The 24,632-nt window shown below is 32.5% G+C and overlaps 1 protein-coding gene across 2 annotated transcripts; it reads right to left on the reverse strand.

Annotated features, from left to right (window-relative positions):
* Positions 1-303: 303 nt before the first annotated feature.
* On the reverse strand, positions 304-22,826 carry LOC119611947 (solute carrier organic anion transporter family member 74D-like). Of its 2 annotated transcripts, none has more exons than XM_037967639.1 (9): positions 10,430-10,894; positions 6,683-6,912; positions 6,234-6,566; positions 5,516-6,023; positions 5,245-5,451; positions 5,036-5,183; positions 1,391-1,549; positions 883-1,208; positions 304-817 (listed from the first exon to the last, which is right to left on the reverse strand). In XM_037967639.1, the coding sequence occupies exons 1-9, from the start codon at positions 10,723-10,725 to the stop codon at positions 652-654; spliced, it is 2,373 nt and encodes a 790-aa protein (XP_037823567.1). In that variant the 5' UTR covers positions 10,726-10,894; the 3' UTR covers positions 304-651. The 2 variants fall into 2 exon arrangements, with proteins under 2 accessions (XP_037823567.1, XP_037823568.1); XM_037967640.1 differs by lacking the exon at positions 10,430-10,894 and adding an exon at positions 22,812-22,826 and having other exon boundaries at positions 319-817.
* Positions 22,827-24,632: the final 1,806 nt, after the last annotated feature.

A 24,632-nucleotide genomic window follows, 5' to 3' on the forward strand; every position in this document is an offset into this window, starting at 1 on the left:
AACCAAACGTAATGTTTAGGTGCCCAAACTCAAGACTTAAGAAGTATTCGAAACTCAAGAAGTACTCATAGGGCAATCGATCGGGAAAATAAGACATGTTTTGTGTCTGATGTAGCAGAATATATCGTTCTCAATGTTTTTCTTTAAGTCTTTTTGCACTCTATTTCTCTATATAGTGAAAATGTATCAAACATTAATGTTTCAAACGCGAATAAAACCTAAAAATTTTTGATAAATTTTCAACATAACTCGATTATTACAAATCAATTATAAATTAATCCAATTTAAATAAAAACAATTGCATTTTTCTTTTATTTAAATTTATTAAACAATCATTTAGTTTTTTATTTCATTATGGCCACTTTACAAATGTTCACATATTAACACTTAGAAATATATTAAAATTATTTAATAAACAACAATCGTTATTGAATTTATTATTATTTTTTTTTTGGCTTAAAATACAAAATGATAAGAAAAAATGTTTATTTCTTTAAACAAATAAACATACACATGCACACAGACACTGCTCGCTCGCTCTCTATACAAATAAACACACGCATTCACACAAACTTTAGAGATGATAGAAAAAGGGTTTAAAAAAAGGGATATAAATTCAACTAAAAACTTAGATAGATAATTTCGCTTTAATTAAATTTCAGTTTTCATTTCCTCTTCCTCATGTTGAACAATTTCCATTTCTACATCTTTAACTTCTTCATCGAAGATTTTCAAATCTTTAACATAATACCAAACACCACAATCGAAAATGGCACCAATAGTAACAAAAACAGCGGCAGTCATATTGAGGGTATATCTGTGGGAAAAAATATTATGATGTAAGTATTTGGATATGTTAATTAAACCTTTTATAGTTTATACCTTAAGGATTCTGGATCGTATAACCAACAGTTGCCTTTATTGGAGCAAGTTTTACCCCACACCAAACACAATCTATCTAATACCCAACCAAAGAATATAGGACTGGGTATAAAAGCCATCATAGACATCATCATCATACCAAAACCCATGGCTGCTGTTTTATCCTTTTCCGGTACACAACGTACCGATACTAGAAAATTTGAAGCTCTTCCTGTGGCACCAATGAATTTCAACAGACACATTACCGCAAGGAATGTTACAAATTGTGTGAAGCAATTTACCGAACAGGCACCAGACATAGCTTGACCACCACTACCAAATAGTACCTAAGATAAAGAAGTATAGATGTTGTAATAATTTTATATATAACATTTTATTTCGACAAAGAAAGGTTGACTCCAGACAACTAATATAACTTATATTAGGTTCAAAAAAGTGTTAGTTATGCAGTTTCAATTTTTCATCATCGTTATTGATTGATCTTAATAAACGTTTTGTTTCTACTTACATCTGGATACGAGGATAAAGATGTAATCATTGATGGTGTTGTCGAATCACTCATATTAAAATCAGTTTCTGTTAAATCCATTGATGTTAAACGCTGGAAGGCAGGACTACCGCTTAAGGTGGTATTGACGCTGGGTATGCAAGAACAATCATAGAAATACTAAAATGGAAATAAAAATATAATTAAATAGTCTTATGACATAGATCAGAGATTTACTAAAACCACTAAAACAAAGCTTAAAAAGCTTTATCACACCAACTTCCGCATTTCCTGATGATTTTGTCCCGAAGCTTCAAAGTCGAAATAACAAAATTATATTTGATTTCTTAAGTCAATTGGATCCTATACGGCTAATTCTACAAACTTACTATAGTCTATGAACTGTCCTCTTGCAAACACCCAAAGCTTTAAAATCGAAATAACAAAATTGTCTTCGACATTATAAGCCAATGGAATCTTGTACGGCCGTTAAATTTCCAAAAAGGTCCAAACACAGAACCTTAGCTACAATTTTCTAAATTATTAAATTGCCTTAAAGCAGAATACCTCCGTCACATCGGGTTTTCAAGACAAACCCGCATTTATCACCATTATAACTGCGCGAAGACACATTTACTTTGAAAGTTTTTTATATCGTCTGAAGTCCAATATATTGACATCAAACTAAATATTCCACATCTGTTATATGTTGTTCCATCTTTGGGATTTCTGAACCCGCGGGTCTACCTAAAACCATTGACCGATATTATCTATTTTAATACCAAAAATATCTGAACAATAGTGAATATTTTGGGAAAAATTCCTAAGCTCTATCATGCCTTATACTGAAAGACGGACGGATAGATAGACGCACTACACAAGTACGGGTCCTCATCAAATTCTAAGACAATATCCGTCCGTCTGTTGAAAATACGATAGAGTTGAAAATAAGTTTCATGTGATCAAAAATCTCTCTCCCATAATTGACTCTATCTCGCACAGAAGGCCTACTTCAGAAAATGACTTCAGTGCTCATTAATAGCTTTCAAATACAAGTACTTACGATAATAGATGGCTTTAAAATCTATTTTAAACAATTTTTATAGGCACTTATATCTTTCTACTAACTTACGATGAATTTCGACATTACCAACTTTTGTAATCGACTACGCCCCTGGTGGACTTATGAGGTCCAAATTCAAAACTTAAACTCGACACCACTTCCTTTTTACGCGAGTAAAATCCTGAAAACCGTTTAGAAGTTACAGAATTGTTTTCCACTTTTTATACCCTCTACCACCATCAGTTATGATAGAGGGTATATATAACTTTGTCATTCCGTGTGTAACCTCAAGAAATATTCATCTGAGACCCAACAAAGTATATATATTCTTGATCCTTATGAAATTCTGAGTCGACTTAGCTATGTCCTTCGGTCCGGTCATAGCTTCCATATAAGGTTCACTTCCGAAAATCACTTAAACACATATATTTTATTGAACTCTAAAGGTGTCGGTATAACATTCAACATTAAAGACTAGTCTATAGTGTAGTCTATACTCTAGTCTATAGTCTAGTCTATAATCTAGTCTATAGTCTAGTCTATAGTCTAGCCTATAGTCTAGTCTATAGTCTAGTCTATAGTCTAGTCTATAGTCTAGCCTATAGTCTAGCCTATAGTCTAGTCTATAGTCTAGTCTATAGTCTAGTCTATAGTCTAGTCTATAGTCTAGTCTATAGTCTAGTCTATAGTCTAGTCTATAGTCTAGTCTATAGTCTAGTCTATAGTCTAGTCTATAGTCCAGTCTATAGTCTAGTCTATAGTCTAGTCTATAGTCTAGCCTATAGTCTAGTCTATAGTATAGTCTATAGTCTAGTCTATAGTCTAGTCTATAGTCCAGTCTATAGTCTAGTCTTATAGTCTAGTCTATAGTCTAGCCTATAGTCTAGTCTATAGTATAGTCTATAGTCTAGTCTATAGTCTAGTCTATAGTCTAGTCTATAGGTCTAGTCTATAGTCTAGTCTATAGTCTAGTCTATAGTCTAGTCTATAGTCTAGTCTATAGTCTAGTCTATAGTCTAGTCTATAGTTCTAGTCTATTGTCTAGTCTATAGTCTAGTCTATAGTCTAGTCTATAGTCTAGTCTATAGTCTAGTCTATAGTCTAGTCTATAGTCTAGTCTATAGTCTAGTCTATAGTCTGGTCTATAGTCTAGTCTATAGTCTAGTCTATAGTCTAGTCTATAGTCTAGTCTATAGTCTAGTCTTTAGTCTAGTCTATAGTCTAGTCTATAGTCTAGTCTATAGTCTAGTCTATAGTCTAGTCTATAGTCTAGTCTATAGTCTAGTCTATAGTCTAGTCTATAGTCTAGTCTATGTCTAGTCTATAGTCTAGTCTATAGTCTAGTCTATAGTCTAGTCTAGTCTAGTCTATTAGTTATAGTCTATTAGTCTAGTCTTAGTCTATAGTCTAGTCTAGTCTCTAGTCTATATCTAGTCTATAGTCTAGTCTATAGTCTAGTCTATAGTCTAGTCTATAGTCCTAGTCTATAGTCTAGTATATAGTCTAGTCTATAGTCTAGGTCTATAGTCTAGTCTATAGTCCTAGTCTATAGTCTAGTCTAAGTCTAGTCTATAGGTGTAGTCTATAGTCTAGTCTTAGTCTAGTCTATAGTCTAGTCTATAGTCTAGTCTATAGTCTAGTCTATAGTCTAGTATATAGTCTAGTCTATAGTCTAGTCTATAGTCTAGTCTATAGTCTAGTCTATAGTCTAGTCTATAGTCTAGTCTATAGTCTAGTCTATAGTCTAGTCTATAGTCTAGTCTATAGTCTAGTCTATAGTCTAGTCTATAGTCTAGTCTATAGTCTAGTCTATAGTCTAGTCTATAGTCTAGTCTATAGTCTAGTGTATAGTCTAGTGTATAGTCTAGTCTATAGTCTAGTCTATAGTCTAGTCTATAGTCTAGTCTATAGTCTAGTCTATAGTCTAGTCTATAGTCTAGTCTATAGTCTAGTCTATAGTCTAGTCTATAGTCTAGTCTATAGTCTAGTCTATAGTCTAGTCTATAGTCTAGTCTATAGTCTAGTCTATAGTCTAGTCTATAGTCTAGTCTATAGTGTAGTCTATAGTCTAGTCTATAGTCTAGTCTATAGTCTAGTCTATAGTCTAGTCTATAGTCTAGTCTATAGTCTAGTCTATAGTCTAGTCTATAGTCTAGTCTATAGTCTAGTCTATAGTCTAGTCTATAGTCTAGTCTATAGTCTAGTCTATAGTCTAGTCTATAGTCTAGTCTATCTAGTCTATAGTCTAGTCTATAGTCTAGTCTATAGTCTAGTCTATAGTCTAGTCTATAGTCTAGTCTATAGTCTAGTCTAGTAGTCTAGTCTATAGTCTAGTCTGTAGTCTAGTCTATAGTCTAGTCTGTAGTCTAGTCTATAGTCTAGTCTATAGTCTAGTCTAGTCTAGTCTATAGTCTAGTCTATAGTCTAGTCTATAGTCTAGTCTGTAGTCTAGTCTATAGTCTAGTCTATAGTCTAGTCTATAGTCTAGTCTGTTCGTTTTTGAACCAAGAACGGATTTTAATATTTTATTCATATTCGTCCCTGCTATTTATATTCCTTCTATATAAATAATTTATAGGTTTACTTTCCCATCCTCAACTTACCTTCACACCGCTATTAGTAATATGCTGTTTCTTACAGCCTGCATGACAAGGAGATATATAGGTCATATTATTTTCACCACATACGGGAGAATAACGAACATAATCACAACCACAATCTGAATTACAAGTAGGAGCACTACTTATAGATCTAAAAAAATAAATGTTAAAATAAATACCACAAGTAAATCAAAATAACTATTAAAACTTACTTGTCATGAATATTAACCACTACGGACTGTTCATTGCCCGGGCAGCCAATAAAAGCATAGGTCATAATACCAGCTACAGTCAGGAAGCCCACCACAACATTCCAAGCTGCCATATAACGGGCACGAGGTTTATATTTGGAAATAATGAAACCGGAAAGTAAGACGCCTACAGCAGAGAAAGCTAAGGCCACGGTACCAGTAACCATGCTGTAACAAATTTAAACAGACTTTTTAATAAAACCGGTTAAAGGTTAAAGGAAAGTATCGTTACCTAGACGTTGAGGCCGATTGACGATATTGTATTTCAATATATTTCGGTGTAAATATCCAATACGGTGTATAACCAAAGAAATAAAATACTGATGAAAAATTATTATACATTAAAGTCTTATTGGTGGTCAAACGTTTGAAAGTGATCATCATATCCTTAAATGAAGCCTTATGTTCTAAAACAGGTTTATCTTCTAGCTGTTCATTAAGTAATTCCTTTTCCGTTTTTTCTTTATCCTTCACAGAAGCACGTTGCTTTTTACGCTCATCTTCTACCATACGTCTAGCAGCGGCTCTTGGTAGTTCTCGTGGGAACATAGTTAAACAAGTACCCGTTATTAGAATCATGGTACCAATAATCAACCAACCCATCCACCAAGCACCCAACCAACGAGGATCTTTCATTTTAATGACCGGATGCAATTGAGGTGCTATGTAGATGCGCAGACACAGGGAGGCTAGGGCGTAACCAATGGCAGGACCCAGCATACGTAAGAAATATGATAGACCTGAAAAAATGCATGATTTTACTTAATAATCTTTTAACCTTCAACAATGTTAATATTTAATTTTATATTAATAAAATTTATCATAGTTAAATACTAGTAACTAAAATTACTTATCTCTAAACTGTCTTTATTGCACTCAATAAAGTTCTAGGTTTGTAGTAAAGTCCATAAAACTATAAACTACTACTAAATCAAATAAATGCAACTCACTTAGTAAAACGGGAGTCTTGGATTTTTTAATATTATCATCCATATATGAAACACCCAAAGTATAATACAAAGAACCACCAATGCCTGAGATAAATTGTGCTAAAAATAATACCACCTGAGGGGCAAAATTACCCTCTCCCTCTTCACATTCTATACTGTCCCCTCTAAGACGGCATAAGGTTTTTGAACGTTGTTCTTCCAACACCTCCATGGTGGCATTTTCATCTGGCAAAGCACCAAATTCTGCAGTTAAAGCTAAAGCATCCTCTCCTGGACCATATAGGAAATGGGGAGCTGCCGTTAGCATACAAAATGCCACTATCGTTAAGAGACCTTAAAAGCAAAGCAATCGTCTTAGTACATATTTCAGATTAGTGTTAATATATATATATATATATATATATATATATATATATATATATATATATATATATATATAAACAACTTACCAAAACCTATCCATCTCGGTCGATGACCTCTACCGGCATAATAACTTAACACCGCTGACACCATCATTTGACTTATATCATTACCTACTGATATCAGTCCTGTATTTTTGGATGGTATTTTAAATCTTTTCTCAATAGTTGTTATCGTTCCATTAAAGTAGGCATATGTCATTGAGAATATACAGCCCACCAAACCGTAGAGTACCACATAGGATGTTTGATTTGCGAATCTAAAATGAAATAAAATAAATGATGTGTTAATTTCTGAAATATTTTATGGGAGCTACGGTTAGTTATGCATTATTAACACAAAAATCCTGATATATGATATAAGGTCTTACTCAATCTGTATGGAAAACTAATATCAATAAAAATGCATTACCTACTGAAACCTGGATCGGTTCATAATTAGCCATAGCTTCCACTGCCGATAGTTAATTAATCAAATATAATTAATTTACAAATAACCATATCGGATTGATTACTTTTAACAATTCTTTTTTGGTAAATTTTTTATAACCATGAACTGTTTTTGTTGAAATGGTTATATGGACATATTCTTATCGGATTATACAAAAATTATCTGTATCGAATTTCATCGCTGTACTAGTATCTTTAATTCAGTCATGAGGTTCAAAGTAATTTTATGAACGATACTGATAATCTTGGGTTGAATCAGTTATCCACCGATCCTCATCAATTTCAGTTGAAAAATTTCAGTTCCTATAAAACGACCGTAATTTGTAAGAACTTTTGAGTAACAGATGAGCGTTAAAGTCATTTTCAGGAGTGAATCTTATATAAGGGTCAATTATAGACTGATCTTCATAAAGTTGTTTTGTTTCATCGCCTAAGTCGTATTTTTAAGTAACTAATGAGAGCTAAAGTAATTTTCTGAAGTGGTCATTTATCGATCCATCCTCAACATAACCGGTAGAAAGATTTCAGTTCCCATAAAACTTGATTATGTTGAATTTCTTATATCTACTCGTATTTTAATGCCACTAATGAGCCTTAAAGGCGCCGAAGATTTCGTAGAACAATTTTTGTTAATACAAATATTGTTTATGTTGCATTTTTGAGCCAGTAATGAGCGTTTAAGTTATTTTCTAAAGGGGACTTTATATGGGGGATAGGGTCAACTGAACCCTTGAATCGGGCTTGTAAACCTTGTAATCAAACTACTGGTGGCAATTTTAAAGATAATTCAATGAAAATTAGCACATGTTCTTCTATGGTACCGGAGACGAAGCCTATTGACATATTGGTTAACATCGGTCCATTATTTCACCTAGCCCCCATACAACTGAACCCGACAAATAGGGCTTTTAAGTTCATAATTATGTTTAATATACTCGTATCTCGACAAAAATCTGCAAACCAAGTTCTATACTAGCCTTGATGACTCTCATCAATTTTTTAATTATAGTCATTTGACCATGGCCCCTATACAAAACCCCCTTCAAAATTTTACTTAAATGTCCACAATTTTATTCATCATTATAAATTTTGGTAGAGAGTTTTACGTCTACATTAATGTTATTTATGAAGTTAAGTTTAGTTTGATCATCAAGGCATTTTATGAAGGGGTCTTTATATGGGGGAAAGGGTCAAAAGAGGCCGATCATTACGAAAATCATCAGTATCATTAAAACTTATATAAAACTAAGTTTTGTCGATTTTTGGAGTAATCCCAGAACATTTAAGATATTTACGAGCTCAAAAGCCATATTTGGGGGGTATAGTTGTATGGGGTCTATGCGAAAAAATTGACCGATTTTAACCATTTTCAATAGGTTTCGTTCTTGGGTCAAAAGAAGAGTATGTACTTTCATAATTTCATCAAATTATCTTGAAAATAGCTACCTGTAGTGTTCACACAAGGTTTACATGGACTCACAGACAAACGGACAGACGGATTGACGAACAGACGGACATAGCTAAATTGACTCAAAAAGTGATTTTGAGCCGATTGGTATACTTTAAGACCAATATTTGTCGGTGTTACAAACATCAGCACAAACGCATAATACCCTCCTCACTATAGTAGTGTAGGGTATATTTAATTAAAATATTTCAGAGAATAATTTGCATATATTCCTGTCGAATTTTAACCTGAATATCGTTATGTTAATAAATTATATTCATTCAAGCGATTTTCGAATGATGACCTTATATGGGAGTTATGACCAAAAAAATGAGCCAATACCAACAAAATTTCGTAGAGTGATTTATCAATACACAAAACATACTCATGTCGGATTTTATTCGGATATCCTTACATAGTGAATGAAATATATGGAATTAAAGTAACTTTCTGAAGTGAACCTTATATCAGAGCTATGACCAATAATGGACTGATCTGGAAAAAATGTTGCAGAATTTTTCGTTTATTTATTCACAAAATATACTAATGTCGAATTTTATATCGATATCTCTTTTTGAAATATGTGCGTTTAAGTAATTTTTAGAAGTGGACTTTATATGGGAGGTATGACCAACTATGAACCAATCCGGAAAGAAATAGCTGGATGATTTACATATACTTTAAGTACATTTATGATAAATTTTATCTCGATATCTTTATTTAGTAATGAATTATGTATATTCGTTTACTTCTTTTTAGAAGTGGAACTTATATGTGAGCCATGTCAAATTACGGGCCTATCCAATAAAGAAATGTTAGACTATATACCAAAAAAACTTATTTATGTGGAATTTATTTCGATATCTTCATCAATGAAATGTGAGTTTTTCGAAAGTGCACGCTATGAGAGCTATGATCAATTATGTACTGATTCTTAAAAAAATTTCATCCTGATATCTTTATTTAGTAATAAAGTATGTGCGTTTATGTGGTTATCTGAAGTGGACCTAATATGGGAGCTAGAGCCAATTATGGACCGATCCGAAAGAGATTTTGAAGAGTATCACTATAATTATATGTTTAGACAAAACATATTTATGTTGTTAGAAATGTGTGTTTTTCGAAAGTGCACGCTATGAGAGCTATGATCAATTATGTACTGATTCTTAAAAAAATTTCATCCTGATATCTTTATTTAGTAATAAAATATGTGCGTTTACGTGGTTATCGGAAGTGGACCTTATATGGGAGCTAGGGCCAGTTATGGACCGAGCCGAAAGAGATTTTGAAGAGTATCACTATAATTATATGTTTAGACAAAACATATTTATGTTGTTAGTTATGTGTATTTAAGTGATTTTCGGAAGTGGACCTTATATGGGAGCTTATGGACCTTTACAGATTTACGTTGGTATGATGATTTCTGTTTATATTATGTATATGTGGAAATGATACCGATATATATCAATTTCCAAGAATATGTACCTTTGTATGGGGGCTATGGGAAAATTTTGGACTGATTGCTTTGAGTTTGAACATAATTGATCCATGGTTACGTGTTACAGAGTTATCGTTGATAGTTTTTGAGAAAACTACTTGAAAATTAGGAAAAAAAACGTATTTTTTTGAGGTAGTCTGAAATTATTACTCAAAACTTGTTACGTTCTGAACCGATTTTGTTGATTTGGAGTACCAAATTGAAAACTTATACGTTAAAAAGTAATATTTTTTCAAAATCCTTTCTATATTTTCACTTTGAAACATATTTTCTTAGGTTAATACATATTTAATACAAAACCCAAACGTTTATTCAGATACTTTTAAGAATGAAACGATTATTAAATATATTTCTGGAATCCTTTGAAATCACAATTACTTACCTTTGAAAAAATGTTCCCTTAAATATCCAAAAACCACATGTCATATCATCTGTCAGTGGCATATCACGTAATAATTTATTTATATCTTCGGTCATTTTACGATCCTGTTCGGATTTAACACTTTTTTGTTTTTTTAAACCATTTTTAGGAGCACTACCGTTACTACTACTATTTAATAATTTCGATTCTGCAGTAATTTCTTCGGGATTATCACTATGGACACTGGTGACAGTTTGTGTTGTCTGTTTAGCATTGGCATCCATTGTATTGGATGTTTGATTTTCAATTTCAACCATTATTATTTTTTTATTTTTTAATTATTTATTTATATAAAATAAGGACATTTGTTTAGAGATTTTTTGGCTAAAAAATAAAGATGAACACCACCACACTTTGTTTTAATAGTTTTTATTTTCGATTTTTAATTTTAATGATGAACTGTACAGTAGGACAGTCACCAGAAAAATGTTAACTTTTCAAAATACTAACTTCATTAATAATAAAACTTTGGTGAATGATTAAATTTTTGTTGGTACTTTATGATTTTTTTTTCCAGTATCTTTATTAATTTTATTACAGTTTCATTTACTCTTCTCTGAGTTTGAATGTGTGTTTTTGTCAGTTTTTTTTTTTTGCACTTGTCATTTTAGTTCTCAAAATAATCTTTCTGTGTCCATAATTTCTCTGTTGATTATTATCATTATTGCAATATTATCATTATGATTGTCAGTCAGTGCTGTTATTGTTGTTGTTGTTTTATAAATATGTAAATGAAATGAAATCTTGAAGAACTAAGGGACTAACCGTGACGAGACGGGTCTACGTAACAGCATCAGTATAAACAATTCTTTGTCTACGATTATCTATATCTACATATCTAAATATTTATCTGAGTTTTCTATTTTAAAACTGTCATTTGTCTATCTCGCACTTTTGCAAATAATGTTTGAGTTAGTCCAATTTAGAATTGTCATCATATAGACAAACACACACGAACATACATTCGTATAGAAATACTTACTTACATACATATGCTGGTATTTTTATAATATAATCCAATTCTATTATTTTATTGAGAGGGAGTCAAAACGCCACACGATATCATCACCCACTTGTCAGAATAAGATTTTCTTTCTGTATTTTCTTTTTTCATACTACTATATGATTATTCTTGTTGTTTGTTATTTGAATGTTTATCATGAGATTTTGTTGTTAATTCTGTCAAATAAGCAAACATACATAAGTATTCATATATTTACAATTTCTTTGTTTAAAGAAATTTTTTAAACGTGATTGACATAAAACATCATAAAACTCATACTTGATGATCTGTTTTCCGTTCGCTAGTGTGAGTGTGGTTCAGAAATGAAAAATAATATTGACTTTATATAGCAAAGAGAGTTTGTATACCAAAGAGAGTAGCGCTAAAGCAGCGAAACGCAGTGAGCTCTCTTGTACTCTTTCTTTTACGCATACGTATGCTCACACATGTATAAAAAACAAGCTAAACCAGTCAGAGAATAAATTTTTTACTCTCTGCCTTTCGCTGCGCTAAATGAACTTAACTTTAAGTTTCTGATATATATTGCATTGTCATGGATTATATATTTTTACATTTGCTTTATTCGCGAATAGAATAAAATAGCTTCAAGAACAGAATTTCGATAAATTTTTTAAATTTTCTTGAACGAAACGGAATGCCAAGTGTGGTGTTCTCTTACATGGGTTTTTGTTTAAATGTTTGAATTCGATATATACATAGTTATTCGGGGACTTATCTTAAACCAAACAAGGCGCATTTATATTTATACAAATATTACAGAGAGTTCAACGTACATGCTGCTTAGTTATAGGCGGGGCCATAAGCTTCGCGTTAACTAAGGATCTGGTAATGTTATTGGATATTTCCACAAAATGTATATGAGATATAAACCGGTTCAGCAGAATGGCTCTTGTATACGGTATATGTACAAAGGATACAATGGAAGACCATGAACAAATATCGGACGTGACCTAAAACAGAATTTGTCCTAAACTTTAAGGCACTCATCAAACATAGAACATCATGGTCAAGCGAAAAATTAGCAAAAATACCTATAGGTATTTGTTGCTACACGTATGGCCCTAAGTTGGGAGACAAAACGTGAAAGGGGATCTAAATTTAAAACACAGAAACCCAAAGAAATTGGGCTAGTCCATAAATCTATTGGGTTAAGTGAAGTAGGGTGAGCTAGATAGTTGAATATGTGATGGTTGTCAAGAAGACCCTGACAACATGCTGGTCAGGAAACGGCACGGTTTATGCGGGACCATTAGGCTTTGAATATGTGATGGTTGTCATGAGGACCCTGACAACATACTGGTCAGGGAACGGCACGGTTTATGCGGGACCACTAGGCTTTGAAAATGTTGTTCCATCTGGATCTAAGTTGTGCCAGAGTAAATACTGTTTTCCGCGGCAGGTTCTTTTCTATTTCTGCTATAGGCAAGGACAACATTAATGCGGTAATCTGAAACTGCGGTATTGATGATATCACTATGAATGTCATTCAATGCTGCATCCTTCATTATCCTGCAATTATGCTCTCTCTCTCGTATGCTCTCCTGTATACACAGAGGTCTTTCCATGCTTTGGCAGAGCATCCAAGTGTGATGTTAAAGTTGGCACATGCCAGGAGGAATTGTTAGGCAAGATGATATTCTGCTCCTTGTCCTTGAGGACCTTCGTTTCCTCGTATAGGTGGTATTCCGAGGTTACCGTAAGACAGCACCTTTTTGGCATCTTTGATTGAATGACGAAGTGCTTTACATGAACAACTGCCGTATTGAGTTTGAGCTTCTGAGACGACTCACCACCGCCGTGTATCTTACACGCAGATGGCAATTTTTGTACTTGGTGGGCCGGTCCATGTGCAAGCACTTTCCTCAAGTACTCGAGCTCTCCCATATCTGACCATTGCTGCCCCGTTGCTAAATTTCCAAGATGCAAGAACATCACTTCCGTTTACAATCATGCAGATGAGATGGCCTCTGTTGAGTCGGCAACAGTACCTAGAGGCGTTATTCGATTAACTGAAACACGAATCCATCCAATAAGGACTTTGTTCTTACTCACAGAGTGGTAAATTTGGTATGAGCAGAGTTTTCTCTGAACATACACGGATAAGGAAGGAAAATTTAATGATATCACTTGATACCTATAAGATACATTTCATCCAGATTTCACCATTAAACCCAGCACACTTCTCATTCATCCGACACACTCATAGAGAACAACATTCAACACACTCTCTCTAGGTATATGGCAAGATCCGACCCCTGCATTCATTCTCTATCATGAACACTTAACACCAACTCATTTTCTACGCTTAGTCCCACAGTCGCTCCTCTGTTGGGTGTCTGATGACCTCGGTAACAGCACCGAACTTATCCCGAATTATAGATTCCACCGTACATCAGTCCTTTAACCGGCAAATTCTCTTCCCGCGAATTTGGGTTTAAATCACATCCACTACGTTAATCCCGAAGAAATCTCAACTAACTGACCAGGCGGGCAACTGGCCACCCGAAGTACCAGGTTATGTGGTTCTCTAATTCGACCCTATACCAAATCATTCCAAGTAAAGGCCGAGGATACATTTGATCATCACCAGTTTATAGTCGCGCCAGACTAGAGGTACTGGTAGCTGCTATATATCCCGGAATTGCAATACACCAAGATTGGGTCTTCATTAAGGAAACATGCCTCGGGGGGATGGCAACTTTGAATATTCCTCCACTGGATATCGCTAAGCGAATTAGACCACATTGATCACTGACCGGCCAATTGATTTTTAGGTTGCCAACAAGGTATCTTTGTCAATTCCCCAAGTACTACCGGCTACACCCTGTGCTCAATTGCAGTGACATGAGCTGAGGAGGTAAAAAGGCAGTCACACGAGACCTTCAATATATATGAGTGGTGACCTCGAGGAAGTTAACCTGATGAATGCAAACCCGTTCAACGCAACTAGGATTGAAACAATGGCGTGAGAATACTATTCGGGAGTTTATACTAATAAAATGGAAAGTGGTACTAAAAAGATTCTACGGAATGACCCTAAACAAATTGGACAAATGGATTCAGACGAATGTAGAGCATACTAAGCATTGTTTTTTATTGAAATTAGATTCAAATATTATGTTATTTCAGATATTACTTCCCTCAGCAACTCTGATTGGAAAATTCTAGAGAACTACTTCACTTCACTATAAGACATTGAAGCTGAAAACCGGCTCCCAACCGATTTTCTTTTAAAATCGATTTTTCGTTCCAATAACTTCGAAAGCTAATACAGAAATGACGGCTCAAATCTGTAGCTGGTTCTGAGTCGTCAATTTTCTCTGTTAAGCCTAAATTTCTCCAAATGAATGAAATTTAGACGAGATTCGGTCTTATCGACTTCAATCTTATTGATTTAGCTTCCAGGACATTAGAACATTTAATTTTCAATTACTCAAACAATAAACCAATTAAAATTAATCGGTTAACCAAGCGAGATTAATAGATTGAATAATACCAATGTTTCGGATTACGTATGTAGCTTAGGAACAATTGAAATCAAACCAACATTTGGTATTTGGAAATTTTTTAACTTTCGTTTATTGTTCTTAATCCACAACTGAATGAACTACAATACTACAAATAATGCATTTAAAATTTGCATTATTTCCAAGAATTTTGCTAAAATAATATAATATTTTAATAAAATAAAAAAAAATACTTTTGTACTTTTTTTATAACACGTACTAGATAGACAGTAAACACAAGACTTCTGTTAATTAATGACACCTTTTTGATTTATTTGCATTTTCATATTTTTGTTTAGAATTTAATTTAAAGTAGTAGTAATTGCTAAAACAACAAAACGTCAGATAAGATAGTGTTGAGATATCAAATAAAAGGATTATTTAAAGTTCACACAAAAAAAAATAAAATTAAGATCACAAAGAGAATCAAACTGTAAACTAGATAAACTTTTGCTACAAAACTGATTAAGTGTTAAATAACGAATAAATTAGATGTTCACAAATGATGTACAAAGATTTGTTATATAGTATATCCGAGTAAAAAAAGTTAAGTCATTATGTATGAGCAACGTCAAAAGTTGAATAAATAGAAAAAAAACTACATTTTATCAAGAAAATTAGATTTGCAAATCGTTATTAAATTTGGTGTAAGAATTTCATCCACAGGGTGAGTTTTTGTGACGACTCACCAATGCCCCCTTTGTGTATCTTACACGCACAAAAGGCCGAAGACTTTGTTCTTATTCACAGAGAACACACTGTGGTAAATCCGGTATAAACAGAGTTTTCCCTGAACATTCCTGGACAGGGAAGGAAAAGGAAACTTGTATAAGTTACCTTTCATTCTTCACCATTCAACCCAGCACACTTCTCATTCATCTGACACACTAACTCTAGGTTTAAGGCTGAGGAAGACCCATATACTCCTATATTCATCCTGTATGATACATTTAACAACAACTCATTTCTAACACTTGGTCTCACAGTCATTCCTCTGTGGGATATCTGTTGACTTCGGCAACACCACCGAAGTTATAGATTTCACCTTGCATCAGTCATTTAACCGCCACTTTTTCTTCCCGCGAATTAGGAAGCCACTACCTGGATCCCAAAGGAACCTCAACCCACTGACCAGTCAGGACAAAGTCTTGCGGGCAACTGTCCACCCGTAGTACCATATTATGTGTTGCTCTGGTTCAACACCATGTTAAATCATTCCAAGGAAAGGCCAAGGATACATTTCATAATAACCAATCTATAGTACCGGCAGACTAGAGGTAGCACCTCTATACCCTCTATACATCAAGGAGATATGCCCCTAGTGGGGGAAATAACTTGTCTGTGTATAGAATGTGCTGAACGTGAACACCTGCCTTGACGGCCTTATTTCATAGTGATTTTCTATATCCAATAGGTAGACTTGAGAACGGTTGCTATGCGCCCCTGAAGATCTCAGGTGGCAATGTATAAGCACTTTGTTGAAGTACTCGAGCTATCTAATCTCTTGCCATAGTAGCCCTGTTGCGGAATGACTGGCAGCATGGGATCAATCACAATGCAAATCCCGAAAAGGAAAAAGCAATCACTGGTCTAAAGTCAATAGAAGGGAAGACAACCGCAACATGAGGTGAAATCAATCTTCCGGTACATCGGAAGTTGACCACCCTTTAGGTGTCATGAAAATGCAATCCCCATCAATTAATGACCCATTCCAGTGCATTTCTTAACCTTTTAAAGCCCGCGCAACCATACTACTGAGATGGCCCTGTTGATTCGGCAACAGCATCTCGAGACATATTTGGTAGATCCTTAGGATCCCTAAGGAACCTTAACCAACTGACCAGCCAAGTCCTGCGGGTAACTGGCCACCCGTAGTGACATATTATATAGTGCTCTGGTTCGACCCCTTGTCAAATTATTCCAGTTTAGAGTTCCGGCGGACTAGAGATATTGATAGCACGTCTTTTTCCAGGGATATTGCAATAACACCAAGATGGAGATTGCATCAAGGTAACATGTCTGTGTGTATATTGAAATCAATTTTCAGAAGACTCTATATATCTGCAGGATCCGAATCCTCAAAAATTCTATCAGACATGCTTTCGAGAAGATCGTTTTTTAAAATCAGTAAAATCGGTCCATAATTAACGGAAATATTAGTAAAAATCCAAGGCAACTTCTGAAAAATGTGTCAACATATTAGCATGCTTGAGCATGCAATGACAAAAAGAGAAACAACAATATGATAAATTTTGTTATTGTACTTAGTTTGTTTGTTTATAACAATAAAACAGAGCATGATTAGAACGTTACTTATGAAGCTGTGTTGCGTTATTGTTTTGTTGTTGCCAAAATCACAGATGGAATATTGTGTGTGGCAAATTAAACAGGGATTATTAAAAAAATATTAAAAATGTTAGAAATTACAAAAACAATTTCTAATAGGATGTTATTTGTAACTCTGGCACCAAGGATTATTTTTCGTTTTTTAACGGATATTGAACCTAAAATAAGAAGACTTTTTATTAGTACTTTTTTGTTCTTCAAAAGGTACTTTTTGAAGTTTCTATAATATTGAACATAGAAATATATAATAAGCATATAGAGCCTTATTCTGAGAACCATATAAAGAGACTTTTTTTAGTACTTTTTCGCTCTTCAGGTACTTTTTGAAGTTTCTATAATATTGAACCTACACAGAGGAAACAAAAAATATATACACGCCTGGTACCAAATTGACACCAAATTTTTCAATAACATCCGTTGTCAAGTATATACACACATATAACAACAACATATAATGTAGACCACGCAACTTTGTCAACATTGCAACAATTCATTGTCGCAATCTAAACTTTATGCACACCCGTTGTCTAAATGTTAACAAACGTGGTGAGCTCACTATTTACAACGCATTTTGATCTTACCACGTTTGTTAACTTTTAGTCAACGGATGTGCATAAAGTTTGGTTTGCTACAACGAATTGTTGCAATTTTGACAAAGTTGCTTGGTCTACATTACATGTTGTTGTTGTATGTATGTAAGTATGTATATACTTGACAACGGATGTTATTGAAAAATTTGGTGTCAATTTGGTACCAGGCGTGTATATATTTTTTCCCTCTGTGTATAACCATTCAGAGTCCTGAGTGAATAAAAATCTGTAGGAAAAGATTTTTGGTACTTTTTCGTTCTTTAACTGGTACTTTTTAAGTTTTATATAATATTGAATCTAGAAACATGAAATTAAGTATGTACAGCGAGGGGTAAATGAGAACCTATATAAGAAGACTTTTGGTACTTTTTCGTTCTTCAAAAGATATTTTGTGAAATTTCTATAATATTGAACCTAGAAACATAAAATTTAGCATGTAGAGACCGGAGTTAATGAGAACCTATAAAAGAAAACTTTCTGTTATTTTTTCGTTCTTCAAAATGAGACCCTATAATTATAAAATTCATGAGGGTCATCAAGGCTAGTATAGAACTCGGCTTAGCAGCTTTTTGTCGAAATACGAGTATATTAAACATAATTATGAACTTTAGAACCATATTCGGCGAGTTCAGTTGTATAAAGCCTAGGTGAAATAATGAATCGATATTAACCATTTTCAATAGACTTTGTCTCCGGTACCATAGAAGATCATGTGCCAAATTTCATTGAATTATCTCAAAAATTGCGACCTGTAGTTTGATTACAAAGTTTACAAGCCCTATTCAGGGGTTCAGTTGTATGTGGTCTAGGTAAAATAATGGACCGATCTTAACCATTTTAGGCTTCGTCCCTGAAACAATAGAAGATCATGTACCATAGTTCATTGAATTATCTTCAAAATTACGACATGTAGTTTGATTACAAAGTTTACATGGACGGACGGACATAGCTAAATCGACTTAGAAAATGATTCTAAGTCGATTGGTATACTTTAAGGTGGGTATAGAATCAATATTACTGTGCGTTACAAACATCAGCACAAACCCAATATATCCTCCGCACTATAGTGGTGTAGGGAATTATAAAAAAACTTTTTTGAAATTTTAAACTTTGATAGAAATTTTAAACGCCTATTAGATGATCAAGCTGAGCTTAGGAGCACCTCTAGATGAGAATATCAAAAGTTTTTTTTTACGGTTTTATTCCGCTAAATATATGAAGTCTGTTTACGTTACGTATAATCAATAAATATTCCCCTCAAAACAATTTATCACTTATACGCTCATGTTTATAGTAAAAGTACATTAGAAGAAGAGAAGTAAAAAGCAAGAAAATATTTCTTGTTATACCCTCCACCACCATCAGTGGTGATAGAGGGTATATATAAGTTTGTCGTTCCGTGTGTAACACCAAGAAATATTCATCTAAGACCCAACAAAGTATATATATTCTGGGTCCTTATGAAATTCTGAGTCGATTTAGCTATGTCCGTCTGTCCGTCTGTCCGTCTGTCCGTCTGTCCGTCTGTCTGTCTGTCTGTCTGTCTGTGTAAAACACGCTCACGTTAAAACTAAGGAAAGGAAATCAACCAAATTCACCCAAAATATTTATTGTTATCCTAAGCAGTTTGGTATTGAAAATCAGCAAAATCGGTTCACAACGTAAAAAGCTATGAGTGAAAATTTCAGACTACCTCGAAAAAAATTACGTTTTTTTCATCATTCTTTTGAAGTTTTCTCAGAAACTACTAAAGATATTTCGATGAATTTTGTCACACATTATTTTTTCATGGCAGTGATCAATTATGTTGAAAATCTTTACAATCGATCCAATATTTCCCATAGCCCCCATACAAAGGTATATATTCCCGGAAATTAGTTTATCGCTAATAACTCCCTCAACTATATCGGTATCAACACAAAATTTTGCACATGCAAATATAATATGAACAGAAATCATACTATCAACGCAGATCTCAGTCGGTCCACAATTGGCCATAGCTCCCATACAAGGTCCACTTCCGAAAATCACCTAAACGCACATATTTCATTGATGAATAAAGCTATTGTGATAAAATTCGAGTTAAACATGTTTTGTGTACATACAAATCATTCTACGAAATTTTTTACGGATCGGTCCATTATTGGTCATAGCTCCCATATAAGGCCCACTTCCGAAAATCATTTAAAAGCTCATATTTCATTGTCATATAAAGCTATCTTGATGAAATTCGACACAAATATGTTTAGTCTAAATATAAATCACTCTACGAAATTTTTTCCGGATAGGTCCATAATTGGTCATAGCTCCCATATAAAGTCCACTTCCGAAAATCACTTAAACGCATATATTTCATTGAATTATAAAGATATCGGAATAAAATTCGACACAAATATGTTTTGTATACATACAAATCATTTTACTAATTTTGTTACGGATCGGTCCATTATTGGTCATAGCTCCCATATAAGGCCCACTTCCAAAAATCATTTAAAAGCTCATATTTCATTGTCATATAAAGCTATCTTGATGAAATTCGACACAAATATGTTTAGTCTAAATATAAATCACTCTACGAAATTTTTTCCGGATAGGTCCATAATTGGTCATAGCTCCCATATAAAGTCCACTTCCGAAAATCACTTAAACGCATATATTTCATTGAATTATAAAGATATCGGGATAAAATTCGACACAAATATGTTTTGTATACATAAAAATCATTTTACTAATTTTGTTACGGATCGGTCCATTATTGGTCATAGCTCCCATATAACCCCATTTCCGAAAATCACTTAAAAATACATATTTCATTGTCAAATAAAGCTATCGTGATAAAATTCGACATAAATATATTTCGTATAAATATGAATTATTCCACAAAATTGTTTCCGAATAGGCCCATAATTGGTCATAACTCCCATATAAGGTCCACTTCCGAAAATCACTTAAACACATATATCTCATTGAATTCTAAAGCTATTGAGATAAAGTTCGACAAAAATACGTTTTGTGTACATTCAAATCATTTCACCAAATTTTTTACGGATCGGTCCATTATTGGTCATATTATTGGTCATAGCTCCCCATTTCCGAAAATCACTTAAAAATACATATTTCATTGTCAAATAAAGTTATCTTGATAAAATTCGACACAAATATGTTTTGTCTTTATATGAATCACTCTACGAAATTTTTTCCGGATAGGCTCCGATAGAGGGTCCACTTACGAAAATCACTTAAACGCACATATTTCTTTGAATAATAAAGCTATTTGGATAAAGTACGACTTGAATATGTTTTGTGAGCATATAAATCATTCTACCAATTTTTTTCCGGATTGTTCCATATATGGTAATAGCTCCTTCAAAAAAATCACTTAAACGCACATATTTCATTAACAAATAAAGATAATTTGATAAAATTCGACACAAATATGTTTTGTGTAAGGTCGTAGCTCCTATACATATAAAGTTCACTTCCGAAAATCACCTAAACGCACATATTTCATTAATTAATAAATCTATTGTAGTAAAATTCGACTTGAATTTTTTTTGGCATATAAATCATTATACGATTTTTTTTCTTATCGGTTAATTGGTCACAACTCCCATATAAGGACCATTTCCGAAAATTACTCAAATGCACATTAACAATCAAAGTTATCGGGATAAAATTCGACATAAATGTGTATTTTGTATATATAAATCATTCTACGGATTTTTTCTTCCGGATCGGTCCATAGGTTGTCTTAGCTCCCATATAAGGTATACTTCTGAAAATCACTTAACAATTAAATGATTATATCCGGATAAAATTCAAAATGAGTATGTTCTGTGTACAGTTAATCATTATATTAAAATGTTTTCAAACTGGCCTATTAATATACATTTTTCTCGACCTAATTAAAATTAGTTTGACATATGCATAAATGTTAGTACCCTCAATAAGGAAACAAAAATTTTGCCAAGTTATCTAAAAATTAGATAGTTAAATGGGTTTCAATAAAAAGTAGCTTGCTGGTGGAGGGTATTTAAGATTCGGCATAGCCGAATATAGCACTCTAACTTGTTTTTTTTTTTTGTTTTCTTTTAAACAAATTTAATACAAATTTAATCACAGTATAAGATTACAATGATATAAGCTTTTAAATTAAGCTTTATTATCACTTGAACTTCACTTTAAATTTGTATGTTATGTTCTTGTCTACTTGTGATGTTACCCAAATGTGGTGTGTATTACTTATATACATATTTTTTTAGTATTTAAATAGTTAATTTTTTTTTTATTTTTTCTTAAATAAGAGTTATTTTAAAAGAATTTTTTGCTGTCGCTATTTCAGTCTTTAGGTTGATTATTATACACTTGTATTTTGTCATTATTATGTCAGATACACGCCCATCATTTAGTTGTGGAAATGAAGATTCGTATGTATATACAAATATATTCGTGCGATTGTAGCTATATTAGCTATTGAATATGGCATGGAAGTCTTTTATATTTAAACTATGTCTTACACTCAAGTTACAAATAGTAATTTCTTTTTTCAAGTACAAACTGTAAAGCCTACAGCAAATGAACTTGATATAAATACATATTTTTATTCTTCATAATTTAGCAAATTGATAATTAAAAATTTCCGTTTACTTTAATAACTATACGTTGCATTGCAAACCACTAAAACGAATTTTATACAAAATATCTTAAAACATTAATTGCCTACTGTAGTATGGCTTTATTGTAGCACAGAATTATATAATACTTTTCCAAATTTTCAATTCTATTTAAGTATTTAGTTTATTATTTGTTTATGTTTTTATAAATATTTCTTAAATTATTTAAAATTTTTTATGTTTTTATATACATATTAATGTTACATTTTTATATTATATTATTCATTAAACGCTTTATTATTATTGAATTTTTTTCACAGTTGGAATTTTTTTTTTCACAATTCTTCTTATAAATCGTTACTTATTTAAATCGCGTTCACCGCTTGACTAAGTTAAACTAAATCCACATTCTACGTTTGTATTATTTTACCTAAAAATATTAAGCGCACAATAGTGAGAAAGTAGTAAAAAAAACAAGAAAAAATAATAAAAATAATAATAATAAGTATCTATACATATAGTATCCAGTGAAATGTGATATGTTCTTTATAAAAGTAGAAGATCGCTCAGACGAATTTTGTACATATTTTATTTTTTTTTTTTTTCATTCATACTTTACACATTCTCTCTTTCTCATATGATGCTGTTGATATTGTAACTGTTACTGGTGATAGTAATAATAATAATAATGATCATTATTTCTGGGTAGTTGTCATTATCACAAGCAAATTTATTTCTCATTTTTCTTTATATTTCAATTGTTATTCGTGAGATGAGCCTTCAAAGTATTTATATTTATTTTGTCCAGCTTAATAACTGATTGTAAATTTAATATACTGACTAAGATTTGTAAAGTAACCTGGGTAAACAATAACACAAAATTTCAGACATAAGGGCAATTTTTCGTACTTCAAAATTGTTAAATTCTTTTTTAAATCGATTGTACCATAAAGTCATTATACCGAAGAAGACTTTAGATTGATGAGACGTCAACCACCTACTACTAACTAACTAACTACTAACTAACTACTAACTAACTACTAACTAACTAACTAACTAACTAACTAACTAACTAACTAACTAACTACTAACTAACTAACTAACTAACTAACTAACTAACTAACTACTAACTAACTAACTACTACTAACTAACTAACTACTACTAACTAACTACTAACTAACTAACTAACTAACTACTAACTACTACTAACTACTAACTAACTAACTAACTAACTAACTAACTAACTAACTAACTAACTAACTACTAACTAACTAACTAACTAACTAACTAACTAACTAACTAACTAACTAACTAACTAACTAACTAACTAACTAACTAACTAACTAACTAACTAACTAACTAACTAACTAACTAACTAACTAACTAACTAACTAACTAACTAACTAACTAACTAACTAACTACTAACTAACTAACTAACTAACTAACTAACTAACTAACTAACTAACTAACTAACTAACTAACTACTAACTAACTAACTAACTAACTAACTAACTAACTAACTAACTAACTAACTAACTAACTAACTAACTAACTAACTAACTAACTAACTAACTAACTACTAACTAACTAACTAACTAACTAACTAACTAACTAACTAACTAACTAACTAACTAACTAACTAACTACTAACTAACTAACTAACTAACTAACTAACTAACTAACTAACTAACTAACTAACTAACTAACTAACTAACTAACTAACTAACTAACTAACTAACTACTAACTAACTAACTAACTAACTAACTAACTAACTAACTAACTAACTAACTACTAACTAACTAACTAACTAACTAACTAACTAACTAACTAACTAACTAACTAACTAACTAACTACTACTAACTAACTACTAACTAACTAACTAACTAACTAACTAACTAACTAACTAACTAACTAACTAACTAACTAACTAACTAACTAACTAACTAACTAACTAACTAACTAACAACTAACTAACTAACTAACTAACTAACTAACTAACTAACTAACTAACTAACTAACTACTAACTAACTAACTAACTAACTAACTAACTACTAACTAACTACTAACTAACTAACTAACT

Source organism: Lucilia sericata, unplaced genomic scaffold, assembly GCF_015586225.1.
Source record: "Lucilia sericata isolate MDLA Ls3-8-SP2 unplaced genomic scaffold, ASM1558622v1 Contig001562F_arrow, whole genome shotgun sequence".
NCBI classification, from domain to species: domain Eukaryota; kingdom Metazoa; phylum Arthropoda; class Insecta; order Diptera; family Calliphoridae; genus Lucilia; species Lucilia sericata.

Bases quoted from the DNA above. Each gene is read 5' to 3' on its own strand.
- LOC119611947 (XM_037967639.1), bottom strand. From the start codon at position 10,725: ATGGTTGAAATTGAAAATCAAACATCCAATACAATGGATGCCAATGCT. The intron at 6,024-6,233 runs GTGAGTTGCATT...GCATTTTTTCAG, and splicing joins CAAGACTCCCGTTTTACTAA to GTCTATCATATTTCTTACGT. The intron at 5,452-5,515 runs GTAACGATACTT...AATTTGTTACAG, and splicing joins CAATCGGCCTCAACGTCTAG to CATGGTTACTGGTACCGTGG.